General features: G+C 47.4%; 1 protein-coding gene across 5 annotated transcripts in view; it reads right to left on the minus strand.

Annotated features, from left to right (window-relative positions):
• The window catches only part of LOC139240955 (tensin-2-like), a 344077-nt gene that overhangs the window by 206368 nt on the left and 112056 nt on the right, over nucleotides 1–25653 (minus strand). The window contains exon 1 of one of the 5 annotated variants that reach the window (XM_070869539.1): nucleotides 12430–12540. The exons of the other annotated variants lie outside the window; for them this stretch is intronic. Within the exon in view, the coding sequence (XP_070725640.1) occupies nucleotides 12430–12474 (45 nt within the window). The 5' untranslated portion in view covers nucleotides 12475–12540. Of the gene's footprint in view, nucleotides 1–12429; nucleotides 12541–25653 lie in introns of those variants that run through there. 5 annotated transcript variants of the gene reach the window in all.

Raw genomic sequence — 25653 nt, forward strand, 5'->3', positions numbered from 1 at the left:
TTTGCCTTTAGGTTTGTGAAGACAGGGCGGTTTTCATGGAACATGCATCACCTTCACCCACCTGTGGAGACAAGAGCCAGCAGACGCGCAGAAAGCCTTGAGCTTCTCATGAATGCCTTGGACAGATTGTATAACCACTTTTCAAACAAAAAAAACCTCAAAAGATATTAAAAATATGCTGCGGATACGACAGGACTTGTATTTAGGAGATTTATTTGTGCAACATTTGTTTTCCCACCAGAAACCTGCTGGCTCCAATTTCTCCCTGGTTAATGAGTCAAGTCTTTGGTGCCAAGTTCCATAGCTCGCCATCTCAGCGGTTATACCAGGATCTGTTCAGCACACCGAGATGGGGCACTGGCACATGGATGGCAGATGCCAATTCATATTCTACCACCTCATATCCCAGGTTACTGGGGGTCCTTGGCACTGTGTTGCCTATCAGGAAGCGAGGCCACAGGGTGGCTGGTGTCAGAAATGGGAATACCACACTGGCGCAGTAGGGCTGGTACACATTGGTGGCGCAGAGTAGAGAGAGCTTTGCTCTGCATTGAGCCATGATGTGCCTGAACTGTGAGTGCGCGATGCTGCCAAACAAATGGGAAAGAGTTCCACATCTCAGGAATAAAATCCCTCACCTTGATCATAGGATTACATGGGATATATGGCACAGAATCAGGCCATTCGGCCCAACTAGTCCCATGCCGGCGTTTATGCTGCACTCGAGCCTCCCGTCTTTCCTCATCTAAATCTATCAGCATAACCCTCTATTCCCTTCTCCCTCATATGTTTGTCTAGCCTCCCCTTAAATGCATCTATACTATTCGCTTCAACCACTCCCTGTGGTAGCGAGTTTCACATTTTCACCACTCTCTGGGTAAAGAAGTTTCTTCTGAATTCCCTATTGGATTTCTTGGTCACTATCTTATATTGATGGCCTCTAGTTATACATTCCCTCTGTATCCACTCTATCAAAACCTTCCATAATTTTAAAGACCTCTATTAGGTCACCCTTCAGCCTTCTCTTTTCAAGAGAAAAGAGACCCAGCCTGTTCATCCTTTCCTGATAGGTATACCCTCCCATTTCTGGTATCATCCTTGTAAATCTTCTCTGCACCCTCTCCAGTGCCTCTATATCCATTTTATAATATGGCGACCAGAATTGTATGCAGTACTCTATGTGGTCTAACCAAGGTTCAGTACAAGTTTAGCATAGTGATCAGCACAAAATTCATTGGAAAGGATAGTTCAGGAAACGATGCTTTTCAATAAGTTAATGTTAATATAACACAGCATCAAAATGCAAGATTTTGTTAAACATGTAAATTGAGACTCATTTGAGGATGAGCGGAGCTTTACTCTCGACTTTTAAATTTATCGCTGTGAATGGTGCGGCCCCTCTAAATTGATTCATTTTGAGATCAATGGAAGTTTTCCTCAACTTTTCACATGATATTAAAAAAAAAATTTCAAATGCAGAGCAGAACCTGGCTTCTCAGAGGGGCCTTGCCATGTGGATTTGAAGGTGCATGTTCCCAACCTGCAATCTGGCCCCATTGCCCTGTCACTGCAGGACGCAGGAAAGTACAGGGCTGCCCGACATTAGGAACATCCCTCACTTTGCTTTCAAAATGTAATGATTTTAATATGCCCCGCTCCGAAAAATAGCCACGGCTCCCTGTGTTTCAAAGCGTTTGCAACCTGTGTCACACTTGCTCAGTCTGAATCTCACGCTGTGGCTCAATGGGCAGCACACTCGCCTCTGAGTCAGTAGGTTGTGGGTTTGAGTCCTACTCCAGGGACTCGAGCACATAAATCTAGGCTGACACTCCAGTGCAGTGCTGAGGGAGCGCTGCTCTGTCGGAGGGGCAGTACTGAGGGAGCGCTGCACTGTCGGAGGGGCAGTTCTGAGGGAGCGCTGCACTGTCGGAGGTGCCGTCTTTTGAATGAGACATTAAACCAAGGCCCTGTCTACTCTCTGAGGTGGACGTAAAAGATCCCATGGCACTATTTGGAAGAAGAGCAGGGGAGTTATCCTCGGTGTCCTGGGGCCAATATTTATCCCTCAACCAACATAACAAAAACAGATTATCTGGTCATTATCACATTGCTGTTTGTGGGAGTTGCTGTGTGCAAATTGGCTGTCACATTTCCCACATTACAACAGTGACTACACTCCAAAAGTACTGAATTGGCTGTAAAGCACATAGGTACATCTGGTGGTTATGAAAGGCACTATATAAATGCAAGTCTTTCTTTCTTTGTCTGAACATACCTCTCCAGTTCTAATATATCAAAGGCCTGCCTATAATAAAGCAATTAAAAGATATATCAGACATAAAAATAACTTTTCAGGTGTCAGGAGGAGGGCTGCCGGTTACTCTGGCGATATCACAGAGATGCCACCTATTACAGGGATTGTGATTCTTTTTTTACAACGCACTAAAATCTCACGACCAGCTGTCTCTTCAACACCCAACTGTCGCCACGATTTTCGTGTAAGGTCGGAAAGCTTCACGCCTGTTTCCCCAGAACATGCATCAAATCAAATGGTGGCACCAGGAATCTGGTCCTGATTTTATTAAATGCACTCATTTTGATTATGTAATCGCCTATTTTGTTCAAAAACGCCCCCCAAGTCCAACAATAAAGGACTATTTATGTGGGAAAGTGTACACTTCCTACACTTTCCTTTCCCCTTAAGGCTTCCTCTGGTGCAAAGGGCCTCAGCCACCTGGTCCTCCTTTGGCCTTTCAGACCGAACCATGTTGTCAGCTATAATTGTTTCAGATTACCCACGGGGCCTTCGCAGCCAGAACTCGAGTCCAGATGTTACTGGCAGATGCTGAGGTCTCATTAACACACTCATGGAATCATAGACATTTATGGCAGAGAAGGAGGCCATTTGGCCCATCATGTCTGTGCCAGCCAAAAAAGAGCTATCCAGCCTAATCCCACTTTCCAGCTCCAGGTCCGTAGCCCTGTAGGTTACGGCACTTCAAGTGTGCATCCAAGTACTTTTTGAATGCACTGATTGAAAGGTGGTAGAGGCAGAAACTGATAGTGAGTTCCAGACTCCCACCACCCTCTGGGTGAAAAAAGTTCTCAACTCCCCTCTAACAATTACTTTAAATCTATGCCCCTCTGTCCCTCTTCCCTTCCCTCATAAAAGTCAAGATTCAGCTCTGGTAAAGGTATCGAGGACAACCTAGGCCAATTCTTTGTCCGACATGCATCTGAACTTTCCAACCAAGTCACTCTTCCAACAGTGCCTCCACATCATGAGAGATAGGGTTGAAGGAATTGCTGTAGAACTGTGGTGTAACATCTTAAACTTATGGTTTAATGGTCCACATTCATCATCATCATCATCATCATCACAGGCAGTCCCTCGGAATCGAGGAAGACTTGCTTCCACTCCTGAAATGAATCCTTAGGTGACTGAACAGTCCAATACGAGAGCCACAGTCCCTGTCACAGGTAGGACAGATAGTCGTTGAGGGAAAGGGTGGGTGAGACAGGTTTGCCGCACGCACTTTCCGCTGCCTGCGCTTGATTTCTGCATGCTCTCGGCGATGAGACTCGAGGTGCTCAGCGCCCTCCCGGATGCACTTTCTCCACTTCTGGGAGTCCTTGGCCAAAGACTCCCAGGTGTCAGTGGGGATGTTGCACTTTATCAGGGAGGCTTTGAGGGTGTCCTTGTAATGTTTCTTCTGCCCACCTTTGGCTCGTTTGCCGTGAAGGAGTTCCGCGTAGAGCACTTGCATTGGGAGTCTCGTGTCTGGCGTGCGAACAATGTGGCCTGCCAAGCAATGGCAGACAACTTTAAAAGAGCTTTAGTGAGCTTCTGTTCTCAATGTAGGATGTCCGTGCTGAGCACGAGAACAGTCACACCTTTTGTTCCCTCAAGCACTCACAGGTTGGGTAAAACACTGGCCACCTACAGGCTAAATCTCCCTCTACTCTCCCCCAAACAATCTACCTTATGTGCCTGCTGCACCAGTGTAAAGTCGTCCATTTCCCACTCCAGTCATCATTGAGGTCTCCCTCAATGAGAAAGCCAATGTAAAATACTGTTACTTCTCTCTCCTTTTACAGGTTTCTCTCAGTCTCTCCTCAACCCAGAGGATGGTGGCCCCAGGCCCATGGCCTCAGATGATGCTGCTATAAGGTATACGAGCTGCAATGGTTTCACTCGCTTGTAGATTTTGCACCTTCAGGAAAACTCCATAGTAATGGCGCTCAGCTTGCCCTCTGGGAAAATCACCAGTGACCCATCGCTCTAAAGTTCCCACATTACAACAGTGATGACACTTCAAATGTACTTCATTGGCTATAAAGAGCTTTTGGACGTCCTGTGATTGTGAAAGGTGTTATATATATAGGGGTATGGTAACATAGTGGTTGTGTTACCGGACAAGTAATCCCGAGGCCTGGACTAATGATCCAGGGACATGAGTTCAAATCCCACCACGGCAGTTGGGGAACTTAAATTGAATTAAATAAATCTGGAATAAAAAGCAAGTGTCAGTTATGGTGACCATGAAACTACCGGATTGTCATAAAAACTCATCTGGTTCACGAATGTTCTTTAGGGAAGGAAATGTGTCGCCCTTACCCGGTCTGGCCTATATGTGACTCCAGACCCACAGCAATGTGGTTGACTCTTAACTGCCCCCTGTGGTTCAAGAAGGCGGTTCACCGCCACCACCTCAAGGGCAATGAGGGATGGGCAATAAATGCCGGTCTTGCCAACAACGCCCACATCCCGTGAACAAATAAAAAAATAAATGCCAGGTCTTCCTTTTATTTGTGTAACTTTAGCACAAATATATAGGGGTACGGTCTACACATGCCCATCCCTATCATTGACAGTTCCGGCAGCACCGGCAGCACCACTTACTGGAGAGACTCGGACTCATTCCCAGGAATGGAGTGAATTCAACATGTTTACGCTGGGGTTTCTGTCGGCTGTGCGTGGGAAGCTAGTAGCACATACACCTCACTAAACCCAATAAAAAGGCAGCTTAGCTGACAGTGTAATAAGTCTTAGTGTCAACACAGTAAGCGTGCGGGGAGGAGGAAGAGTGTGTATTTAGAATCTAAGAGGAACAAGAGAGGAAAATCCAGCTGAACGATGATCATTGCCAACTGTGGCTCAGTGGGTAGTACCCTCGCCTCGGAGTCAGAAAGTCGTGGGTTCAAGTCCCACTCCAGGAACTTGAGCACAAAAATCTAGGCTGACATTCCCAGTGCAGTGCTGAGGGAACGCTGCACTGTCAGAGGTGCCGTCTTTCGGATGAGATGTTAAACCGAGGCCCCTTCTGCTCTCTCAGGTGGATGTAAAAGATCCCATGGCACTATTTCAAAGAGCAGGGGAGTTATCCCCAGTGTCCTGGCCAATATTTATCCCTCAATCAACATTAAAAAAAAAAGGTAGATTATCTGCTCAATTTCACATTGCTGTTTGTGGGAACTTGCTGTGCTCAAATTGGCTACTGTGTTTACCACATTACAACAGTGAGTACACTTCAAAAGTACTTCATTGGCTGCAAAGCACTTTGGGACGTCCTGAGGTTGTGAAAGGCGCTATAGAAATGCAAGTCTTCCTTTCCTATTGTAGTATAAATTTACACCACATTTAAACATCACAGTGGCCTCACAACCAAATGTGGCCTGCATTAGACACCTCTGAGACTGTGACCCTGGTTCTAGACTCCCCAGCCAGGGGAAACATCCTCCCACCATCTACCCTGTAACAAACAGGGAAACAGGGAGAGTCATTCAACACTGCCTGAATAACCTGTCTTAACCCCAAACTCAGTCGAGCACTAGTGTGATAAACATAAGAACATAAGAAATAGAAGCAGGAGTAAGCTATTCGGCCCCTTGAGCCTGCTCCGCCATTCAATACGATCATGGCTGATCTGATCATGGACTTCAGGAATATTTCCATTTCCCACACCAGCTACTTTTAAGGTGTCTCAGAATCAGATTGCCAATGAATAACAACTATAATTTAATGCTAATTCCTGCTAAATTATTTCAGTTCGTATCCGCTAGGAGATGGGATGAAACTGCCCCAAATTTCAATCTCTCGGGCATCATTTAAAGGGTTGCCTCCTATGGCAAGAGTGCCACTGTAACGGAACAGAACTTATGCTGGCAGCAGTGAAACTCTCCTAGCAACGGGAGTTTCATCATGGCCTCAGACTGAAAATACCGGTGACAGCAAATACAAACAGCCTGTGCCGATGGCAGCCAGGCCAACTGGGGAAGGTCACAAAGTCATGACTGTGACTTTGCAATAACGATACCTGCGGCTGATGCTAAGATTGCAAATCTTGCTCATGTGCATATAAATGGGGCCGATTTAGCTCAATAGAAATTGGCACACGTACCTAAACTGCTTCCATTCCACAGTAATACAAGAGGATTATTGAAGTATTTAGAATCAGTCCAAGTTGTACTTGAACCCAGGTACCAGAAGCATCTCCTAGTCCCTCACTCAATGGTGTCTAACCATTTTCAGGCCATTTGTGTTCATCTCATTCAAAGAATGACGTGTAAATATCTAGCTGTGCCAATTGAACAAAAATACCAAGATGGTTATTGCTACCCATTGTCCTCGATCAGGATGTCCAAAGATATGTTCAAATCACAAGATTGTCTTTTGCTGACACGCCGTATGAGGTCAAGGAGGCTGGCCTATCTTGTAATCAAAATGGTTTTCCTCAAGGCCCTAGTTCTGTAGATTACCACACGTTCATGGCGGAAGTGATGTTTGGGGGTTTGTCCGCTTGTTTCGTTGTCCTTGGGTACCTTCCACTCAAGGAGCCAGAAATCAGAGCAAAGAGATGACGCCAATAATCTGTGTATATGACGCAGGAGGAGTACAAAGTGGCAAACCATATTGAAGGAATGTTCACATGTAGCTCTAAGTCCTGCTGATCAGGAATTCTGTGACAGTTGCGCAATCTACTGCAGTTCCCCCCCCCACCCCACCCCACCTCTGTTTTCTTCCCATTTCTCCTCTCCTTTCCTCCTCTAAAGGCAGACTAGATTGATTCCTGGGATGAGAGGGCTGCTCTATGAGGAGAGATTGAGTAGATTAGGCCTATATTCTCCAGAGTTTAGAAGAATGAGAGGTGATCTCATTGAAACAATCAAAATTCTTAGAGGGCTTGACAGGATAGATGCAGGGAGGATGTTTCCTTTGGCTGGAGAGTTTAGAATCAAGGGTCACAGTGTTAGGATAAAGGGTCGGCCATTTAGGACTGAGATGAGGAGGAATTTCTTCACTCAGAGGGTGGTGAATCTTTGGAATTCTCTGCCCCAGAGGGCTGTGGAGGCTCAGTCATTGAGTATATTCAAAACTGATAGATAGATTTTTGGACACTAAGGGAATCAAGGGATGAGGATCAGGCGGGAAAGTGGAGATCAGTCAAAGTCAAAGATCAGCCATGATCTTGTTGAATGGCGGAGCAGGCTCGGAGGGGCCTTGGGCCTACTCCTGCTCTATTTCTGATCCTACCCACACATGGACGTTCCTGCAAGAGTCACTTGTAAGCGATCGGGGAGCAGAAGCCAGAGCTGATTTTCTTCTCCTCCTCATCCCAGGGCGCTGAAGCCAATTATGGCACTCCTACTGCTGCTGTTGCGGAGATAGAACCATAGATGTTTACAGCACAGAGGGAGGTCATTTGGCCCATTGGGTCTGTGCATTCCAAAACACAAATCCCAACACACTGCCCTCTCCCCGGAGCCCGGAATCTTCCTCTACTTCAGATCTTTATCTAACCTTCCCTGGTCTCTATGGCTTCGCACCACTCTCGGGAGTTCATTTAAAGAAAGAAAAAAAAGAAAGACTTGCATTTCTAAAGTGCCTTTCACAACCTCAGGACGTCACAAAGCGCTTTACAGCCACTGAAGTACTTTTAAAATGTAGTCACTGCTGTAATGTGGGAAACGCGGCAGCCAATTTGCGCACAGCAAGCTTCCAAAAACAGCAATGTGATAATGACCAGATAATCTGTTTTAGTGATGTTGACTGAGGGATAAATATTCACAGTAACTAATGTACTAAGTCTCCCTTCTGCGCATGTGTCTCCTGATCCATCCAGTAGCAGCCCCGAGGCTTGAGCAGCCGAATGCATCCACTGAGCCTCTCATAGCCCCGAGCCCCGAGCGGGCCCTGAGCCTCCCGTAGTGCCGGGGAGAGCGGGCAGCAGGGACACAGAGAGAGAGGCAGGCGGGGAGCGCGAGATGTGGGGAGAACGAGTTTGGGGGGGGGGGGGGGGGGGAGGAGGTGGGAAAGAGCTTCGGGCAGGGCAGAGAGAGCGCTTGGAGGGGTGGGGGGGGGAAGCAGAGAAATAGCTTGGGGGGCGGGGGAGAAAGAGCTTGGGTGGGGGGTGAGAAAGAGGGAGAAAGAGTGCTTGGGGGGTGGGGAGAAGAGAGTTTGGGGAGGGGAGAAGAGAGTTGGGGGGGGGGAGAAGAGAGCTTGGGGGGGGGGGGGGAAAGAGAAGAGAGCTGGGGGGAGGGGGGGGAAGAGAAGAGAGCTTGGGGGAGGGGGGAGAAGAAAGCTTGGGGGAGGGGAAGAGAGCTTGGGGGAGGGGGAGAAGAGAACTGGGGGGGGGAGAAGAGAGCTTGGGGAGGGAGAAGAGAGCTTGGGGGAGGGGGGGGAGAAGAGAACTGGGGGGGTGGAGAAGAGAGCTTGGGGGGGGGGAAGAGAGCTGAGGGGGGGAAGATAGCTTGTTGGGGGGGGGGGGGGAAGAGGAGAAAGAGCTTTGGGGGGGGAGAAGAGCTTGGGGGGTTGCAGAGAGAGAGAAAGCTTGGGGAGTAGAGTTTCTGGTGGGGGGCAGAGAGAGCTTAGTGGGGGAGAGAAAGCTTGGGAGGGAAAGAACTTGGGGGGGGGGAGCAGAGAGAGAGAGAGAGAGAGTCTGGGGGGAGAGAGGGGAAGAGAGAGACACGGGGGTGGGGGAATCAGAGGGGAGAGGGGGAACTCAGAAGTCTGATCACTTTCTTCCTACCCCCTGGTGCGTGCAAGCTCGGTGCGCGTGTTACAAGGGACATTGTTGGGGTGGATGATATCTAGAAGTCACGACACTGTCACTATTCACTTCATACCCAATAAACCTGTTAACAATCCGCACACAATGCCACATCTATGGGGGGGGGGGGGGTAAGTTCTTGGGTAAGGGTCGTCAGCTGGCAGAGGAATTGCTGGGTTAAGGGTCTTCAGCTGGGGGAGGGATGCACTTGCGTTGGGGTCAGGGACTTCGGCTGGAACTTGGTGGTTTTTGGGGAGATCTATCCTCTGTGGCTTCTGAAGACAAAACGGATCGAATTACAATTTGGAAATTCACTCAGAACTTGGGCTGGGCGGTTCCAGTTACACATTCCAGAAGAACTTCAGGGCGTGGCTTATCCTCCAAGGGGACCAATTAGCAATAGGTCTGGACAACCAATCAGAGAAATGGTTGCCTTTCAGTTAGTACAAATAGACACACCCATAAATATTAGCCTCAGGGCACTGGGGATAACTCCACTGCTCTTCTTCGAAATAGTGCCGTGGGATCTTTTACGCCCACCTTACAGAGTAGACAGGACCTCGGTTTAACATCTCATCCAAAAGACAGCACCTCCGACAGTACTGCACTGGAGTGTCAGCCTAGATTTATGTTCTCAAATGTCTGGAGTGGGGTTTGAACCTACAACCTTCTGATTCAGAGGCGAGAGTGCTTTACACTGAGCCACTGGCTGACACTGCAGTTACCAAGGGAGCACCTGTGCACGTAACAGAAACTTGTGGTGAGGAAGGGGTTAACAGGTTTGCTTTCTTTTTTGTGAAAGAAGAAATCATCTGAGCTTAAATTTCAATAGCGCCTATTACACAGTTTTTGGCAATTTGTCATGCATTTATGACTAATGTATTTTATGTATTAAAAATCCACCCATTCTTTACAAAGGTGCCCTGCGGCAATAAATCAGAGGGAATTTCAGAGAATAAAATACCCACTTTGTATAATAGAGATCTCAAGACTACAGTAACAGTTTCCATCTCAGGCATGACATAATGAAGGCACTGTAGTGATTTAAAGGGGACTTCACCATTTGGAGTGAGGGTCACATTTATAAGCAATCCAGGATAACTGCATCATTCCACAACAAAAACCCCAAGACAGCCACGAGTGGACTGCAAACTCTCCAAAGTAGTTCAGTTGGTGTGTGGGGTGCCAAGTACAGAACTGCAGCGTACAGACTAGAAGGGGCCCAGTCTCGATTTTAAATCTGTACCGAATGTGCTGATGTGAGCCAGAGCAGAGGAAGGGATGCTTAAATTTGTCTTCGTATCTCCAGGGTAGAAATGTTAAAGAAAGACTTGCATTTCTACAGCGCCTTTCACGACCACCGGACTTCTCAGCCAATGAAGTACTTTTGGAGTGTAGTCACTATTGTAATGTGGGAAACGTGGCAGTCAATTTGCTCACAGCAAGCTCCCACACACAGCAATGTGATTATGACCAGATAATCAGTTTTAGTGATGTTGGTTGAGGAATAAACATTGGCCCAGGATCCCCACCCCCCTCTGGTGATAACTCCTCTGCTCTTCTTCAAAATAGTGCCATGGGATCCTTTACATCCACCTGAGAGCAGACGGGGCCTCAGTTTAACATCTCATCCAAAAGACAGTGCAGCGCTCCCTCAGCACTGCACTGGAGTGTCAGCCTAGATTTTTCTGCTCAAGTCTCTGGAGTGGGACTTGAACCCACAACCTTCTGACTCAGACACGAGAGTGCTACCCACTGAGCCACAGCTGGCACTGATGGGGACAAAAAAAATGTTTATCCAGGGGTCCTGCTCTTAATCGCAACCTGATAACCTCAAGGACTGGACTGAGGCTTAGCTGGCATGGCTCCCCGGGGACATAAGAACATAACATAAGAAATAGGAGCAGGAGTAGGCCATATGGCCCCTTGAGCCTGCTCCGCCATTCAATACGATCATGGCTGATCCAATCATGGACTCAGGTCCACTTCCCTGCCCGCTCCCCATAACCCCTTATTTCCTTATCATTTACGAAACTGTCTATTTCTGTCTTAAATTTATTCAATGAACCCAGCTTCCACAGCTCTCTGAGGCAGCGAATTCCACAGATTTACAACCCTCAGAGAGAAGAAATTTCTCCTCATCTCAGTTTTAAATGGGCGGCCCCTTATTCTAAGATTGTGCCCTCTAGTTCTAGTCTCCCCTTTCAGAAGAAATATCCTCTCTGCATCCACCTTGTCAAGTCCCCTCATAATCTTATACATTTCGATTAGATCACCTCTCATTCTTCTGAATTGTTGTTCGACCATCCCAGTGCACTGACAGACGAAGAATGATCCCGTGGGGACGAGGTCCCAGAGGGTGGTCAGTGCCCATGGGAACCACATGCCAGCACGTTGGCATCTTCGGGAACTCAGACTGGCGCAAACAACATAGTCGCGGCGAGTTTCACCAGTCAGTTAACGGCATCGCAGAGACGCTCTCGCAACGAAGCGGACTTTCAGACGTGGAGCCCCCGCCCCCCAAAGGGAAACCCTCCTTCGCCCCTTGCCCACAACTTGCCAGTAAACCTTTCACCTGCACAAACTTGCACTTGCTTCTGAACAAGGGCGCTCGTTGTATCAGATCAACCTCAAGTTTCATGTTTGGCTGCTGACTCTTGGAGCCAAAGTAAAATCCACCCAGAAAGCCCGTGCCTTATAGAAGCTTTCCATCAGCCCTGTGGATCAGCACTTCAGTGTAAACTCCTGTATGTTTGATATTTCAATCGCCAAGCACACTAAATCCCCTCCTGCAGTTTCATAATTAATCTCTCGCAGACCTTACAGCTATCGTCTCCCTGTACAAACCCGCCTCGACAATGTCACCAAGATTTCCAACCGACCAGAGAAGCAACAGACTGACAGCTCAAGCACAAACAGTCTTGCAGCGGGTCGAGTTCAAGTCTCTGAAATTAGCATGAAAGTCAGTTTCAAAAGAAGACTGCTATTGTCGCGGGGAGCATTCCGAAACACCCTGCAATGCACTGCTATTAACATAAAGCATTCACTTTCTGACTGTTCGAAATGGCAAGTTACAGCCGTCACAAACCAGCTGCTCTGCAGAACACAACAAATAAAGCTCTCTGTAGTTTTACAGCACAGAGGACTAAGCGAGCACATCTCACCGTCAGTCGATACATTTAACTGATGAATCGGGAGTTAAAGATCTCTAACTTTAGCTGCACTGATTTGCAGTGGGCCACATTTGCAAGGCACAGAAGCATCAATAATTCCGCTGTCTGCTGACATAAATTTGCAGCAGCAGAGCCCCAGGTTTATTTTTTTGGATTAAGAAAGTACCAACAGCCCCCCACCCCACAAAGAAGCAGCACACAGTTACCTGTGACATAACTTTTGTTCCTCTGGCTTTCTCGAGAGTCGACATTTTACAATCTGCAAGGCCGGTCACTTTTTATCCCCCTCTTCTTCACCCGACCCCCCTCCCCCCCAAAAAAAGTGAAAGACTGAAGCTCTCTCTGTGGAGCAGCACAAAGTGCGTTTGTCAGCCTGCTCTGCTACTGAAGCACTAGAGTGCTGCGGGAGGCTTGGCTTCTCTGCTTCAGCTCAAGTGCACTGCCAAAAAAATACTTCTGTCCACAGAACCATTACCCTGGCACTCAGTGAAGCCAAAAGAAATGCACCTTCCCAATGCCCTCAAATCTGCACCACGACAAACGACAGAAAACAGACCAAGAATAAGATACTAATCGATTCGTGTCCTCAGGAATAATTGGTATTTTTTTAGTGGGCTTGAACTAATAATTCAATATTCATATCAGCGGGATACAGGTCCTGCACTGTAATCAAATCTTTACATTAATTGTTACATTAGACCTCCCTCATGATGATGAGATGGCCAAGCACAAGGATAATGGGGTTTACATTTGCCTGCGAGTTTCAAAGTTTGCAATGCTATCAGGGACGGATAATGGGGACAGTGTACATCTATCATGACTGATAATGAGGACAGTGTACATTTATCGGGACTGATATGTCCTTACTATACAGTATAAATGCACACGAGGCCCATACTTGAGAGAAGGTCACTCTGTGACCAGCAACCTTTATTAGCCAGCACTGAAGTGATGAAGGTGGGTGGAGTTTCCCTTTTATACCTGAAAGTCCAGGTTAGGAGTGTCTCCCACAAGTTCACCACCTAGTGGTCAGTGTTGTCACGGTGTACAACTTAGGTCAGTTTATACATGGGTTACAATGACAGTTAAATACATGACATCACCTTCCCCCCCCCCACCGCCCCAAGTCTTATTGGGATCACAGGTTAAGGATCTCTGATGGTTTACGCTCCCTTGTAGAGCGTCTGAGTTGAGGCTCCGGTTGTTGGGCGCTGGCCTGAGTGTCTGCTGTTTGCGGTGCCTCAGACCTGTCCGGACTGCGCACAGTGACTGGGCTCTCCTCCACTTGGTTCCGGTGTTCGGTCACCTGTGGTGGAGTGAACTCTACATCGTGTTCTTCCTCTGCTTCTTCTATAGGGGTTGTTGAACCTCCTTTTTGTTTGATCCACGTGTGTGGCAGATTTGTCCATTGGTAAGTTTAACTACCAGAATACTATTCCCCTCTTTGGCAATCACAGTGCCTGCGAACCATTCAGGCCCTGCAGTGTAGTTGAGGACAAAGACAGGGTCATTGACATCAATACATCGCGCCCTCGCATTCCTGTCATGGTAGTCACATTGTGACTGGCGCCTGCTCGCAACAATTTCTTTCATGGTGGGGTGTATAAGGGATAACCTGGTTTTGAGCGTCCTTTTCATTAGCAGTTCTGCGGGTGGGACCCCTGTGAACGAGTGTGGTTGGGATCTATTGGCCAACAGGAGACGTGATACGCGGCTTTGTAGGGAACCCCCTTGGATTCTGAGCATCCCCTGTTTGATTATCTGCACTGCTCGTTCCGCCTGGCCGTTTGAGGCCGGCTTGAACGGTGCCGTTCTGACATGGTTGATACCATTTCCTGCCATAAAGTCCTGGAATTCAATGCTTGTAAAGCACGGGCCATTGTCGCTGACCAAGACGTCCGGTAGACCATGGGCAGCAAACATTGCCCGTAGACTTTCTACCGTGGCAGAGGATGTGCTTGAATTGAGAATGTCACACTCGATCCATTTGGAGTAGGCGTCTACTACAACCAAAAACATTTTTCCCATGAAAGGACCTGCGTAGTCCACATGGATGCGTGACCATGGGTTGGCGGGCCAGGACCAGGGGCTTAGGGGGGCTTCCCTGGGCGCATTGCCCAGCTGGGCACACGTGTTGCACCTGCGAACACAAAGTTCCAGATCTGCATCTATCCCTGGCCACCAAACGTGTGACCTGGTAATTGCCTTCATCATGACAATGCCCGGGTGCTCATTGTGGAGTTCTCTGATGAACATCTCTCTGCCCATCTGGGGCATGACTACTCGGTTTCCCCATAGTAGGCAATCGGCCTGAATCGAGAATTCATCCTTGCACCTGTGAAATGGTTTGAATTCCTCAGGGCATGCCCCGTACGTGGCTGCCCAGTCCCCATTCAGGACACATTTCTTGACTAAAGACAGTAGCGGGTCTCTATTTGTCCAGACTTTAATCTGACGGGCTGTCGCGAGTGAGCCTTCGCTTTCAAAAGCTTCAACAGCCATGACCATCTCAGCAGCATGCTCAGTTGCCCCCTTGGTGGTGGCTAGTGGGAGCCTGCTGAGTGCATTGGCGCAGTTTTCAGTGCCCGGTCTGTGCCGGATGATATACTCATAGGCGGCTAACGTGAGTGCCCACCTCTGTATGCGGGCCGATGCATTAGCATTTATGGCCTTGTTGTCGGCCAAAAGGGACGTTAGGGGTTTGTGATCTGTCTCCAGCTCAAATTTCCTGCCAAACAGGCACTGGTGCATTTTTTTTACAGCATATACACATGCAAGCGCTTCCTTTTCTACCATCCCGTAGCCCCGTTCTGCCTGGAACAGACTTCTGGAGGCATAAGCTACCGGCTGAAACTGACCCTTGGCATTAACATGCTGCAACACATACCCGACCCCATAGGACGACGTGTCGCACGTTAAAACGAGTTTCTTACATGGGTCATATAGCGTTAACAGATTGTTGGAGCATAACAAATTTCATGCTCTATCAAAAGCCCTTTCCTGGCTGTCCCCCCAGACCCATTCGCGACCTTTGCGTAGGAGCACGTGTAGCAGCTCTAACAGCGTGCTCAATTTGGGAAGAAAGTTACCAAAATAGTTCAGGAGCCCCAGGAACGAACAGTGCTCCATCGTGTTACGGGGTCTGGGTGCTCTCTGGATCGCTTCCGTCTTGGATGCAGTAGGTCTGATCCCGTCTGCTGCTACCCTCATCCCCAGGAATTCTATCTCTGGAGCTAAGAAGACGCACTTCACCTTTTTCAGTCGCAGACCTACCCGGTCCAGTCTGTGTAGCACCTCCTCCAGGTTGCGGAGGTGTTCTTCAGTATCACAACCCGTGATGAGGATGTCGTCCTGAAAACCCACCGTCCTTGGAATCGACTTCAGGAGGCTTTCCATATTTCGTTGAAAGATCGCGGCGGCCGAGCGAATCCCGAACGGACATCTGTTATACTCAAACAACCCCTTGTGTGGCGTGATGGTGATCAGCTTCTTCGACTCACTCGCCAGCTCCTGGGTCATGTAAGCTGAGGTCAGGTCCAATTTTGAAAAAAGTTTGCCACCGGATAGCGTCGCAAAGAGGTCCTCCACTCTCGGTAGCAGGTACTGGTCTTGGAGTGACACCCGATTGATGGTGGCCTTGTAATCACCACATATCCTGACCGACCCATCTGCCTTGAGCACCGGCACAATCGGGCTCGCCCAGTCACTGAATTCAACTGGCGAGATGATGCCTTCCCTCAGCAGGCGGTCCAATTCGCCTTCTATCTTTTCCCGCATCACGTACGGCACCGCTCTGGCCTTGTGGTGTACTGGCCTGGCGTTTGGGTCTATGTGAATCACTACCTTGGTCCCCATGAAAGTGCCAATGCCAGGTTGAAATAGTGAGTCAAATTTGTCCAGGACCTGTGAGCATGATATTCGCTCCACAGAAGAAATTGCATTGACATCGTCCCATTTCCAGTTCATGACAGCCAGCCAACTCCTCCCCAGCAGTGCGGGACCGTCCCCCGGGACAATCCAGAGTGACAACCTGTTCTCTGAATCTTTGTGGGTCACGACTACCGTGGCGCTGCCTAGCATCGGAATGATCTCCTTTGTATATGTCCGTAGCTGTGCGTCAATTGACAATAATTTTGGCCTCCTGGCCTTGGACGCCCACAACTTGTCGAATTGTTTGATACTCATCAGGGACTGGCTGGCCCCTGTGTTTAGCTCCATTGATACTGGGATGCCAATGAGGAGCACTTTCATCATTATCAGTGGCGTCCTGGTGTATGAACTCTATATGTGCTCCACATGAACTCGCTGAACTTCAGCTTCCAGCGAGTGCCCCCAGTGTCCATTTGGTCTCGTAAGGCTTACATCGTCCCCGTCCTCCTCGTACATCAATCTGGCTGCAGGCTTCCTGCACATACGTGCCAAGTGACCGCTGACATTGCAGTTTCTGCAGGTATATTGCTGATACCTGCAAGCTCTGGCTGTGTGTTTGCCTCCACACCTCCAACATGAGCCATTGTTGGAAACAAAAGGTCCATTACCAGTCGATCATCTCTGACTGTCTCTGTAACTGTCCTTAAGCGCACCATTGACAGGTGTTGATGGCCCCATTACTGGCCGCATTGTCCCTTGCAATGGCATGAATCGCTATTCAGCAAGCCATTGTCTCTGTTGAATTCCCCCTTTGGGTTCGACTACATGCTGGAGCATGTCCGATTGCCCTTGTCTGCCTGGAGAACTGTGTGCCACGTTAACAATGTTGACTCCCTGTCCATTTGCTGCATTTAAATCAAGATTTTTGTCAAACATCATTCTGGTCTCTTCCTCCCGAGATAAATGTCTGGGCCATCAAAGCCGTAGTTTCCAGGGTCAAGTCTTTGGTCTCAATCAGTTTCCTGAAAACCCCAGCGTGCCCGATGCCCTCAATAAAAAAGTCTCACAGCATCTCCGCTCTGCATGCATCTGGGAACTTACATAGGCTCGCCACGAAGTCTGGAACGCTTTGCCCTTCTCGCCACCGGTGCGTGTAAAACCGGTGTCTCGCCATGTGCATGCTGCTCGCCGGTTTAAAGGGTTCCCCGATCAACTTACTGAGCTCTTCAAAAGTCTTGTCCACAAGCTTCTCTGGCGCTAGAAGGTCCTTCATCAGGGAGTACGTTCTGGATCCACAAACCGTCAGGAGATGAGCCCTGCATTTGTCGGCTGAATCCTGTCCCAGCCATTCCTTAGTGACGAAACTTTGCTGTAGTCTCTCAATAAAATCGTCCCAATCATCACCAACACAGTACCTCTCGTCTGTGCTGCTAGTGGCCATGCTCGCGTGGTTTAAATCCCAGTTTCTCGTCGCCAATGATATGTCCTTACGATACAGTATAAATGCACACGAGGCCCATACTTGAGAGAAGGTCACTCTGTGACCAGTAACCTTTATTAGCCAGCACTGAAGTGATGAAGGTGGGTGGAGCTTCCCCTTTTATACCTGAAAGTCCAGGTTAGGAGTGTCTCCCACAAGTTCACCGCCTAGTGGTCAATGTTCTCACGGTGTGCAACTTAGGTCAGTTTATACATGGTTTACAATGACAGTTAAATACATGACAGGAACAGTGTACATCTATAGGGACTGATAATGGGGACAGTGTACATCTATAGGGACTGATAATGGGGACAGTATACATCTATCGGGACTGATAATGGAGACAGTGTACATCTATAGGGACTGATAATGGGGACAGTGTACATCTATAGGGACTGGTAATGGGGACAGTGTACATCTATAGGGACTGATAATGGGGACAGTGTACATCTATAGGGACTGATAATGGGGACAGTATACATCTATAGGGACTGATAATAACTTTTTATTTATATAGCGCCTTTAACGTAGTAAAACGTCCCAAGGCACTTCGCAACAGTGTTACAGACGAACAGATAAATTTGACACCAAGCTACAGTAGAAATTAGGGCAGGTGACCAAAAGCTTGGTCAAAGAGGTATGTTTTAAGGAGGAAAGAGAGGTAGAGAGACGGAGAGGTTTAGGGAGGGAGTTCCAGAGCTTGGGGCCCAGGCAACGGAAGGCACGGCCACCGATGGTTGAGTGATTTATAATCAGGGATGCTCAAGAGGGCAGAATTTGAGGAGCGCAGACATCTCGGGGGGTTAAGGCTGCCTCCACCTTTTCTCAGACTATAAACGAGGAGAAGAAAAACATCATCCCAGCGACTTGAGAGAAATGGGAAGAGTAACTCGGGAGTTCCTGGGTGACTCGGTTGCAGTAAAGTGATTCAAATCTGACAGGTTTCTGTAGCGTATCAAGAGTTAATAAATAACACAGAGTTTACGCAAGCTCCTGTCAGAAGCAGCAGCTGCCAGCACACCGAGTGAATCCAGGGATGTGTGTTTATAGATCCAAAATATTTTTAGCAGAACATTGCATAACGTCATTGAACCATTCTGCATTTATAGAGCCAGGATTCTTTTCAATTTTCCTCTCGGTCTACCTGGGCTCTGCTTCAAAGCTGCGCGCTCCACAAATCTTGCGTGTCGTTCCAACAAATAGCTCCCAGTTGTCTTAAAATAGTCTGAGGTTAAATGCAAAAAAACGACTGGTTTTGCAAAACTGCTCCAAGTCTGCATACAAATACTGCAGTCAGCTCGTGGAACAGAGTGCTTTTCATTTCAATGGTTATGTTGGACCATTATATTCAGGGACTGGGAGAATCCAAGACAGATGCTGAATCGGAAAGGGGAAATATTCATGGTCTTTCTCTCATGAATTGTCATCTGACAACCTCCAGTTTATTTTGATTGGAACGGACATCCATTAGGTTAATGCCCTCTGTCCTTCATGCAATGAATAAAGAAAAGACTTGCATTTATATTGCGCCTTTCATAACCACCGGACATCCCAAAGCGCTTTAGTCAATGAAGTACTTTTGAAGTGTAGTCACTGCTGTAATGTGGGAAACGCAGCAGCCAATTTGCGCACAGTAAGCGCCCACAAACAGCAACATGATAATTACCTGATAATCTGTTTTAGCGATGTTGATGGAGGGATAAATATTGTCCAACACACCAGGGATAACTCCCCTGCTCTTCTTCAAAATAGTGCCATGAGAGAGAAAACGGGGCCTCGGTTTAACGCCTCATCCCAATGACAGCATCTCCGACAGTGCAGCGCTCCCTCAGCACTGCACTGGAGTGTCAGCCTGGATTTTTGTATTCAAGTCCCTGGAGTGGGACTTGAACCCACAACCTTCTGACTCAGGGGTAAAAGTGCTACCCACTGAGCCACGGCTGGTAAAGCAACGTTCAGAGACGACACCATGAAGACAGTGTAACCTTACAACACCAATTTTTTTTTAATCAATTTTATTTCGTAAGGTATTGTTGAAAATCTCTTGCATAACCCATAGCTACTGGCTTATTTTTGTTTCTGCCACATTATTAGCAGAATGGGAAAAGGGCATGTCGAATTGTTTTCTATATTTTCCTCCTTTTAAGGTTCCTCTCTGCACCGCACTCTGTTCCCTAAATTAATAGACTTGGACAAGGGTCGCTGGTCAAGACCAAAAATGAAGAGAATGTTGGAAAAGGTTGAGGGCAGTGTGTTAGGTCACCACCCTTTCATCTCTGGGACCTGGGTTTGAATCCAATCCAAGCTGATGGGGTAAAAGTCACCACGCTTTGTTGGCTGTAAGGGTCCCAAGATTCATGAATGTGGGCAGTCTCCATTTACCAGCGGGCACGAGTCCACAGCACGAAATGACCCATAAATCAGCAGAAAACAAGAGTCTCTCTCAGAGGATGCTCGCTGTAGAAAACGGAACTGTCACACACTGCTTGAATAGGGAGCGCACTTCTCTGGTTCGGGGGGGGGGGGGGGGCAAAGCGTACTATTGGAGCAGGTTAGAGACAGTGCGCCTCTAATTTATGTTACACCTGAACTAGGAGTACTTGATGCCAATGGTGGGTGTAGGATATTCCATCTCCTGTGCTGATCACAGCTACCTGCCTCATTGTAACAAGCACAAAGTTCACCAAAATTAAGAAGAAAAAATACATTTATTGTTCTTGTTGAGGGCGACACAGGCAAGGCCATCCTGAGTTGCCCTGAGGGCATGAACAGTCAACAAAATAAAGTGGGACTGCAGTCACATGTAGGCCCAGACTGGGTAGGGGTGGCAAGTTTTCTTCCCTGAAAGACATTCGTGAACCATTTAGGTTTTGATGACAATCCAGAAGCTTCCATGGTCATTTTCTTTTCTGGGACCAGCCCTCAAATGACGAGATGTAGCAAATTTGATTCCACAGCCAGTCACGGTGGGATTTGACCTCACGACCTCTGGGTTGCTATGACCACAGGCCAGCTGTACCTGGACTGAATTTGGAGAAGGAAATACAAGGGTGCCTTTCTCACCGCACGTTATAGATCCAACGCTCGGAGACATTAGCCTTGACGAGATTCACAAACCACCCTCAAACAACCCAAATATGAAAACAAAAGTATAAACGGTGCATGTGATTCCATGTGAAGAAGTTGGCGCCAAACAGACTCCTTCCACAGACAAAGAACCAGTGAAACGTTCCACATTGCTATCCATTATATAATCTAACAAACAGCCCATTCAACCCAACCACCCCCCCCTTTAAAAAAACTTAGAAAGACATTGTGCAGCTATTCAAGTTTTTAGTGTCTTCGGCTGTGAATTTTTTATTTAAACACATTAAAAAAACAATGGGCCTTCTTTACTGCATCTCAACTGTGGCTCAGTGGGTAGCACTCTTGTCCGAGCACAAAAATTTAGGCTGACACACCAGTGCAGTGCTGAGGGAGCGCCGCACTGTCAGAGGTACAGTCTTTGGGATGAGATGTTAAACCAAGGTCCCGTCTGCTCTCGCAAGTGGATGCAAAAGATCCCACAGCACTATTTTGAAGAAGAGCAGGGGAGTTATCCCTGGTGTCTTGGCCAATATTTATCCCTCAAACAACATAACAAAACAGATTATCTGGTCATTATCACATTGCTGTTTGTGGGAGCTTGCTGTGCACAAATTGGCTGCTGCGTTTCCCACATTACAACAGTGACTACACTTCAAAAGTACTTCATTGGTTGTAAAGCACTTTGGGATGCCATGAAAGGCGCTACAGAAATGCAAGTCTTTCTTTTTATTGGGCATGTGCGGAGCACCAGTCTTTGTTCGGTATCAATTCACAGGTGACATTTTCTGCCCCACCTGCCCCCCGTGGTAATTTTTCTTCGCACTGAGATGAGCATCCGCATCTTTCGAAGTCATCATAGAATCATAAAATCATAGAAATTTACAGCACGGAAGGAGGCCATTTCGGCCCATCATGTCTGTGCTGGCCAACAAGAGGCTATCCAGCCTAATCCCACTTTCCAGCTCTAGGTCCGTAACCCTGCAGGTCATGGTACTTAAAGTGCACATCCAAGTACTTTATAAGTGTAGTGAGGGTTTCTGCCTCTACCACCCTTTCAGGCTGAGTTCCAGACCCCCACAACCCTCTGGGTGAAGACATTTCCCCTCAAATCCCCTCTAAACCTCCTACCATTTACTTTCAATTTAAGCCCCCTGGTTGTTGACCCCTCTGCTAAAGGGAAATAGGCCCTTCCTATGCACTATAGCTAGGCCCCTCATAATTTTATGCACCTCAATGAGGTCTCCCTTCAGCCTCCTCTGTTCCAATGAAGACAACCCCAGCCTATCCAATCTGTCCTCATCGCTAAGATTCTCCACTCCCGGCAACATCCTCATAAATCTCCTCTGTACCATCTCTAGTGCAATCACGTCCTTCCTGTAATGTGGTGACCAAAACTGCACGCAGTACTCCAGCTGTGGCCTAACCAGTGTTTTATACAGTTCAAGCATAACTCCCCTGCTCTTGTATTCTATGCCTTGGCTAATAAAGGCAAGCATTCCGTATGCCTTCTTAACCACCTTATCTACCTGGCCTGCTACTTTCAGGGATCTGTGGACATGCACTCCCAGGTCCCTTTGTTCCTCTACAATTCTCAATGTCCTACAATTTAATGTGTATTCCCTTTCCTTGTTAACCCTCCCCAAATGCATTACCTCACACTTCTCTGGATTAAATTCCATTTGCCACTGTTCTGCCCACCTGACCAGTTGATTGATATCTTCCTGCAGTCTACAGCTTTCTTCTTCGTTATCAACCACACAGCCAATTTTAGTATCATCTGCAAACTTCTTAATCATACCCCCTATATTCAAGTCACGATCACTGATGTATACCACAAAAAGCAAGGGACCCAGTACTGAGTCCTGCGGAACCCCACTGGAAACATCCTCCAGTCACAAAAACACCCATCAACCATTACCCTTTGCTTCCTGCCTTTGAGCCAATTTTGGATCCAACTTACCACTTTGCCCTGGATCCCATGGGCTTTTACTTTCGTGACCAGTCTGCCATGTGGGACCTTATCGATAGCTTTGCTAAAATCCATATACACTACATCATACGCACTACCCTCATCGACCCTCCTTGTTAGCTCCACAAAAAATTCAATCAAGTTAGTCAGACACGACCTTCCCTTAACAAATCCGTGCTGACTGTCCTTGATTAATCCGTGTCTTTCAAAATGTAGATTTATCCTGTCCTTCAGGATTTTTTCCAATAATTTTCCCACCACTGAGGTTAGGCTGACTGGCCTGTAATTACTCGGTCTATCCCTTTCTCCCTCCTTAAACAAAGGTACCACATTAGCAGTCCTCCAGTCCTCTGGCACCACACCTGAAGCCAAAAGTGTTGATAAACTTGGGTGGCAGGGGCTCACGGTCATTGACATATTGCAAAGTAATCCCAAGTAAATTCAATTGCTCACACTGCAGTCGTGATGGCACATCTCCTGTTCTGTCACTTCAAAGTTTCCCAAGTGGCTAATCTATAAATGTAGCTGGTAGCTGGATGTGTGTGCTGTCAACCATCCTGCACATTGGAATCATAGAATATTTCTGCACTCAAACAGGCCATTGGCCCATCAAGTCTGTTTTTTTTCCTCCACAAGCTGCCTCGTCTAATCCCACTCTCCTGCTCGCTCTGCTTCAGTGATGGTTTGGGGCAAGAGAGTTCCACATTCCAAGCACCCCCGTATAAAGGAGTATTTTATAACCTCCTCTTTCATTCTCTTCAGGATTATCTTCAATCTGTGACCTCTTGTTGCCATGCCACTGACCAGTGTAAACAATCTACCACTATTGTCCTTATTGTAACCCCAAATGATTTAGACACCTTCTTATCGGGTCTCCCCTTAACTTTCTTGGTAATAGAGGAAAAAGCCCTAACTTCTCAAGTCTCTCGTCATAACTGCATCCCTGGTCATTTCCGAATGAACCTAGAGTCATTAGGGAACAGAAGGAGACCATTCGGTCCATCGAGTCCATGCCGGCTCTTTGTAGAGCAATCCACTCAGTTTCATTCCCCTACTCTATCCCCGTAGCCCTGCAAGTTTATTTCCCTCAAGTGCCTGTCCAATTTCCTTTTGAAATAAATTGATCGTCTCCACTTCTACCACCCTCGTCGGCAGCGAATTCCAAGTCATAAGAACATAAGAAATAGGAGCAGGAGTAGGCTACCTGGCCCCTCGAGCCTGCTCCGCCATTCAATAAGATCACGGTTGATCTGATCATGGTCTCAGCTCCACTTCCCTGCCCGCTCCCCATAACCCCTTATTCCCTTATCGCTCAAAAATCTGTCTATCTCCACCTTAAATATATTCAATGACCCCGCCTCCACAGCTCTCTGGGGCAGAGAATTCCACAGATTTACAACCCTCCGAGAGAAGAAATTTCTCCTCATCTCAGTTTTAAATGGGTGGCCCTTTATTCTAAGACTATGTTCCCTGGTTTTAGTTTCCTCTATGAGTGGAAATATCCTCTCTGCATCCACCTTGTCGAGCCCCCTCATTATCTTATATGTTTCAATAAGATCACCTCTCATTCTTCTGAACTCCAATGTGTATAGGCCCAACCTACTCAACCTATCCTCATGAGTCAACCCCCGCATCTCTGGAATCAACCCAGTGAACCTTCTCTGAATAGCCTCCAATGCAAGTATATCCTTCCTTAAATACAGAGACCAAAACTGTACACAGTAATCATAGGCAGTCCCTCGGAATCGAGGAAGACTTGCTTCCATTCTTAATACGAGTCCTTAGGTGGCTGAACAGTCCAATACGAGAACCACAGTCCCTGTCACAAGTGGGACAGATAGTCGTTGAGGGAAAGGGTGGGTGGGACAGGTTTGCCGCATGCTCTTTCCCCTGCCTGCGCTTGATTTCTGCACGCTCTCGGCGATGAGACTCGAGGTGCTCAGCGCCCTCCCGTATGCACTTCCTCCACTTAGGGCGGTCTTTGGCCAGGGACTCCCAGGTGTACGCAGTACGCCAGGTGTGGCCTCACCAATACCCTGTACAGTTGTAGCAGGACTTCTCTGCTTTTATACTCTATCCCTGTTGCAATAAAGGCCAACATTCCATTTGCCTTCCTGATTACTTGCTGTAGCTGCATACTCACTTTTTGTGTTTCATGCACAAGGGCCCCCGGGTCTCTCTGTACTGCAGCACTTTGCAATTATAATTTGCTTTTCTATTATTTCTGTCAAAGTGGATAACCTCACATTTTCCCACATTATACTCTATCTGCCAAATTTTTGCCCACTCACTTAGCCTGTCTATATCCTTTTGCAGATTTTTTTGTGTCCTCCTCACAATTTGCTTTCCCACCCATCTTTGTATCATCAGCAAATTTGGCTACATTATACTTGGTCCCTTCACCAAAATCTATAATATAGATTGTATATAGTTGAGGCCCCAGCACCAATCCCTGTGCCATCCCACTAATTACTGTTTGTCAACCGGAAAATGACCCATTTATCCCGACTCTCTGTTTTCTGTTAGTTAGCCAATCTTTTATCCATACTAATATATTACCCCCAACCCTGTGAACTTTTATCTTGTGCAGTAACCTTTTATGTGGCACCTTATCGAATGCCTTCTGGAAATCTAAATACATCATATCCACTGGTTCCCCCTTATCCACCCTGCTCGTTACATCCTCAAAGAACTCCAGCAAATTTGTCAAACATGATTTCCCTTTCATAAAACCATGTTGACTCATTACCACTCGCTGCGTAAAAAAGGTCTTCCTCACATCCTCCCTGTATCTCTTGCCCAAAACCGAAATCTGTGTCCCCTAGTCCTTGTACCATCAGCTAATGGGAACAGCTTTTCTTTGTCTACCTTATCCAAACCCGTCATAATCTTGTACACCTCTATCAAATTTCCCCTCAACCTCTTTTGCTCCAAGGAGAACAACCCCAGCTTCTCCAACCTAACCTTGTAGCTAAAATCCCTCATCGCTGGAACCATTCTGGTGAATGTCCGCTGCACCCTCTC

This window comes from Pristiophorus japonicus, chromosome X (assembly GCF_044704955.1).
Source record: "Pristiophorus japonicus isolate sPriJap1 chromosome X, sPriJap1.hap1, whole genome shotgun sequence".
Classification (NCBI taxonomy): Eukaryota; Metazoa; Chordata; class Chondrichthyes; family Pristiophoridae; genus Pristiophorus; species Pristiophorus japonicus.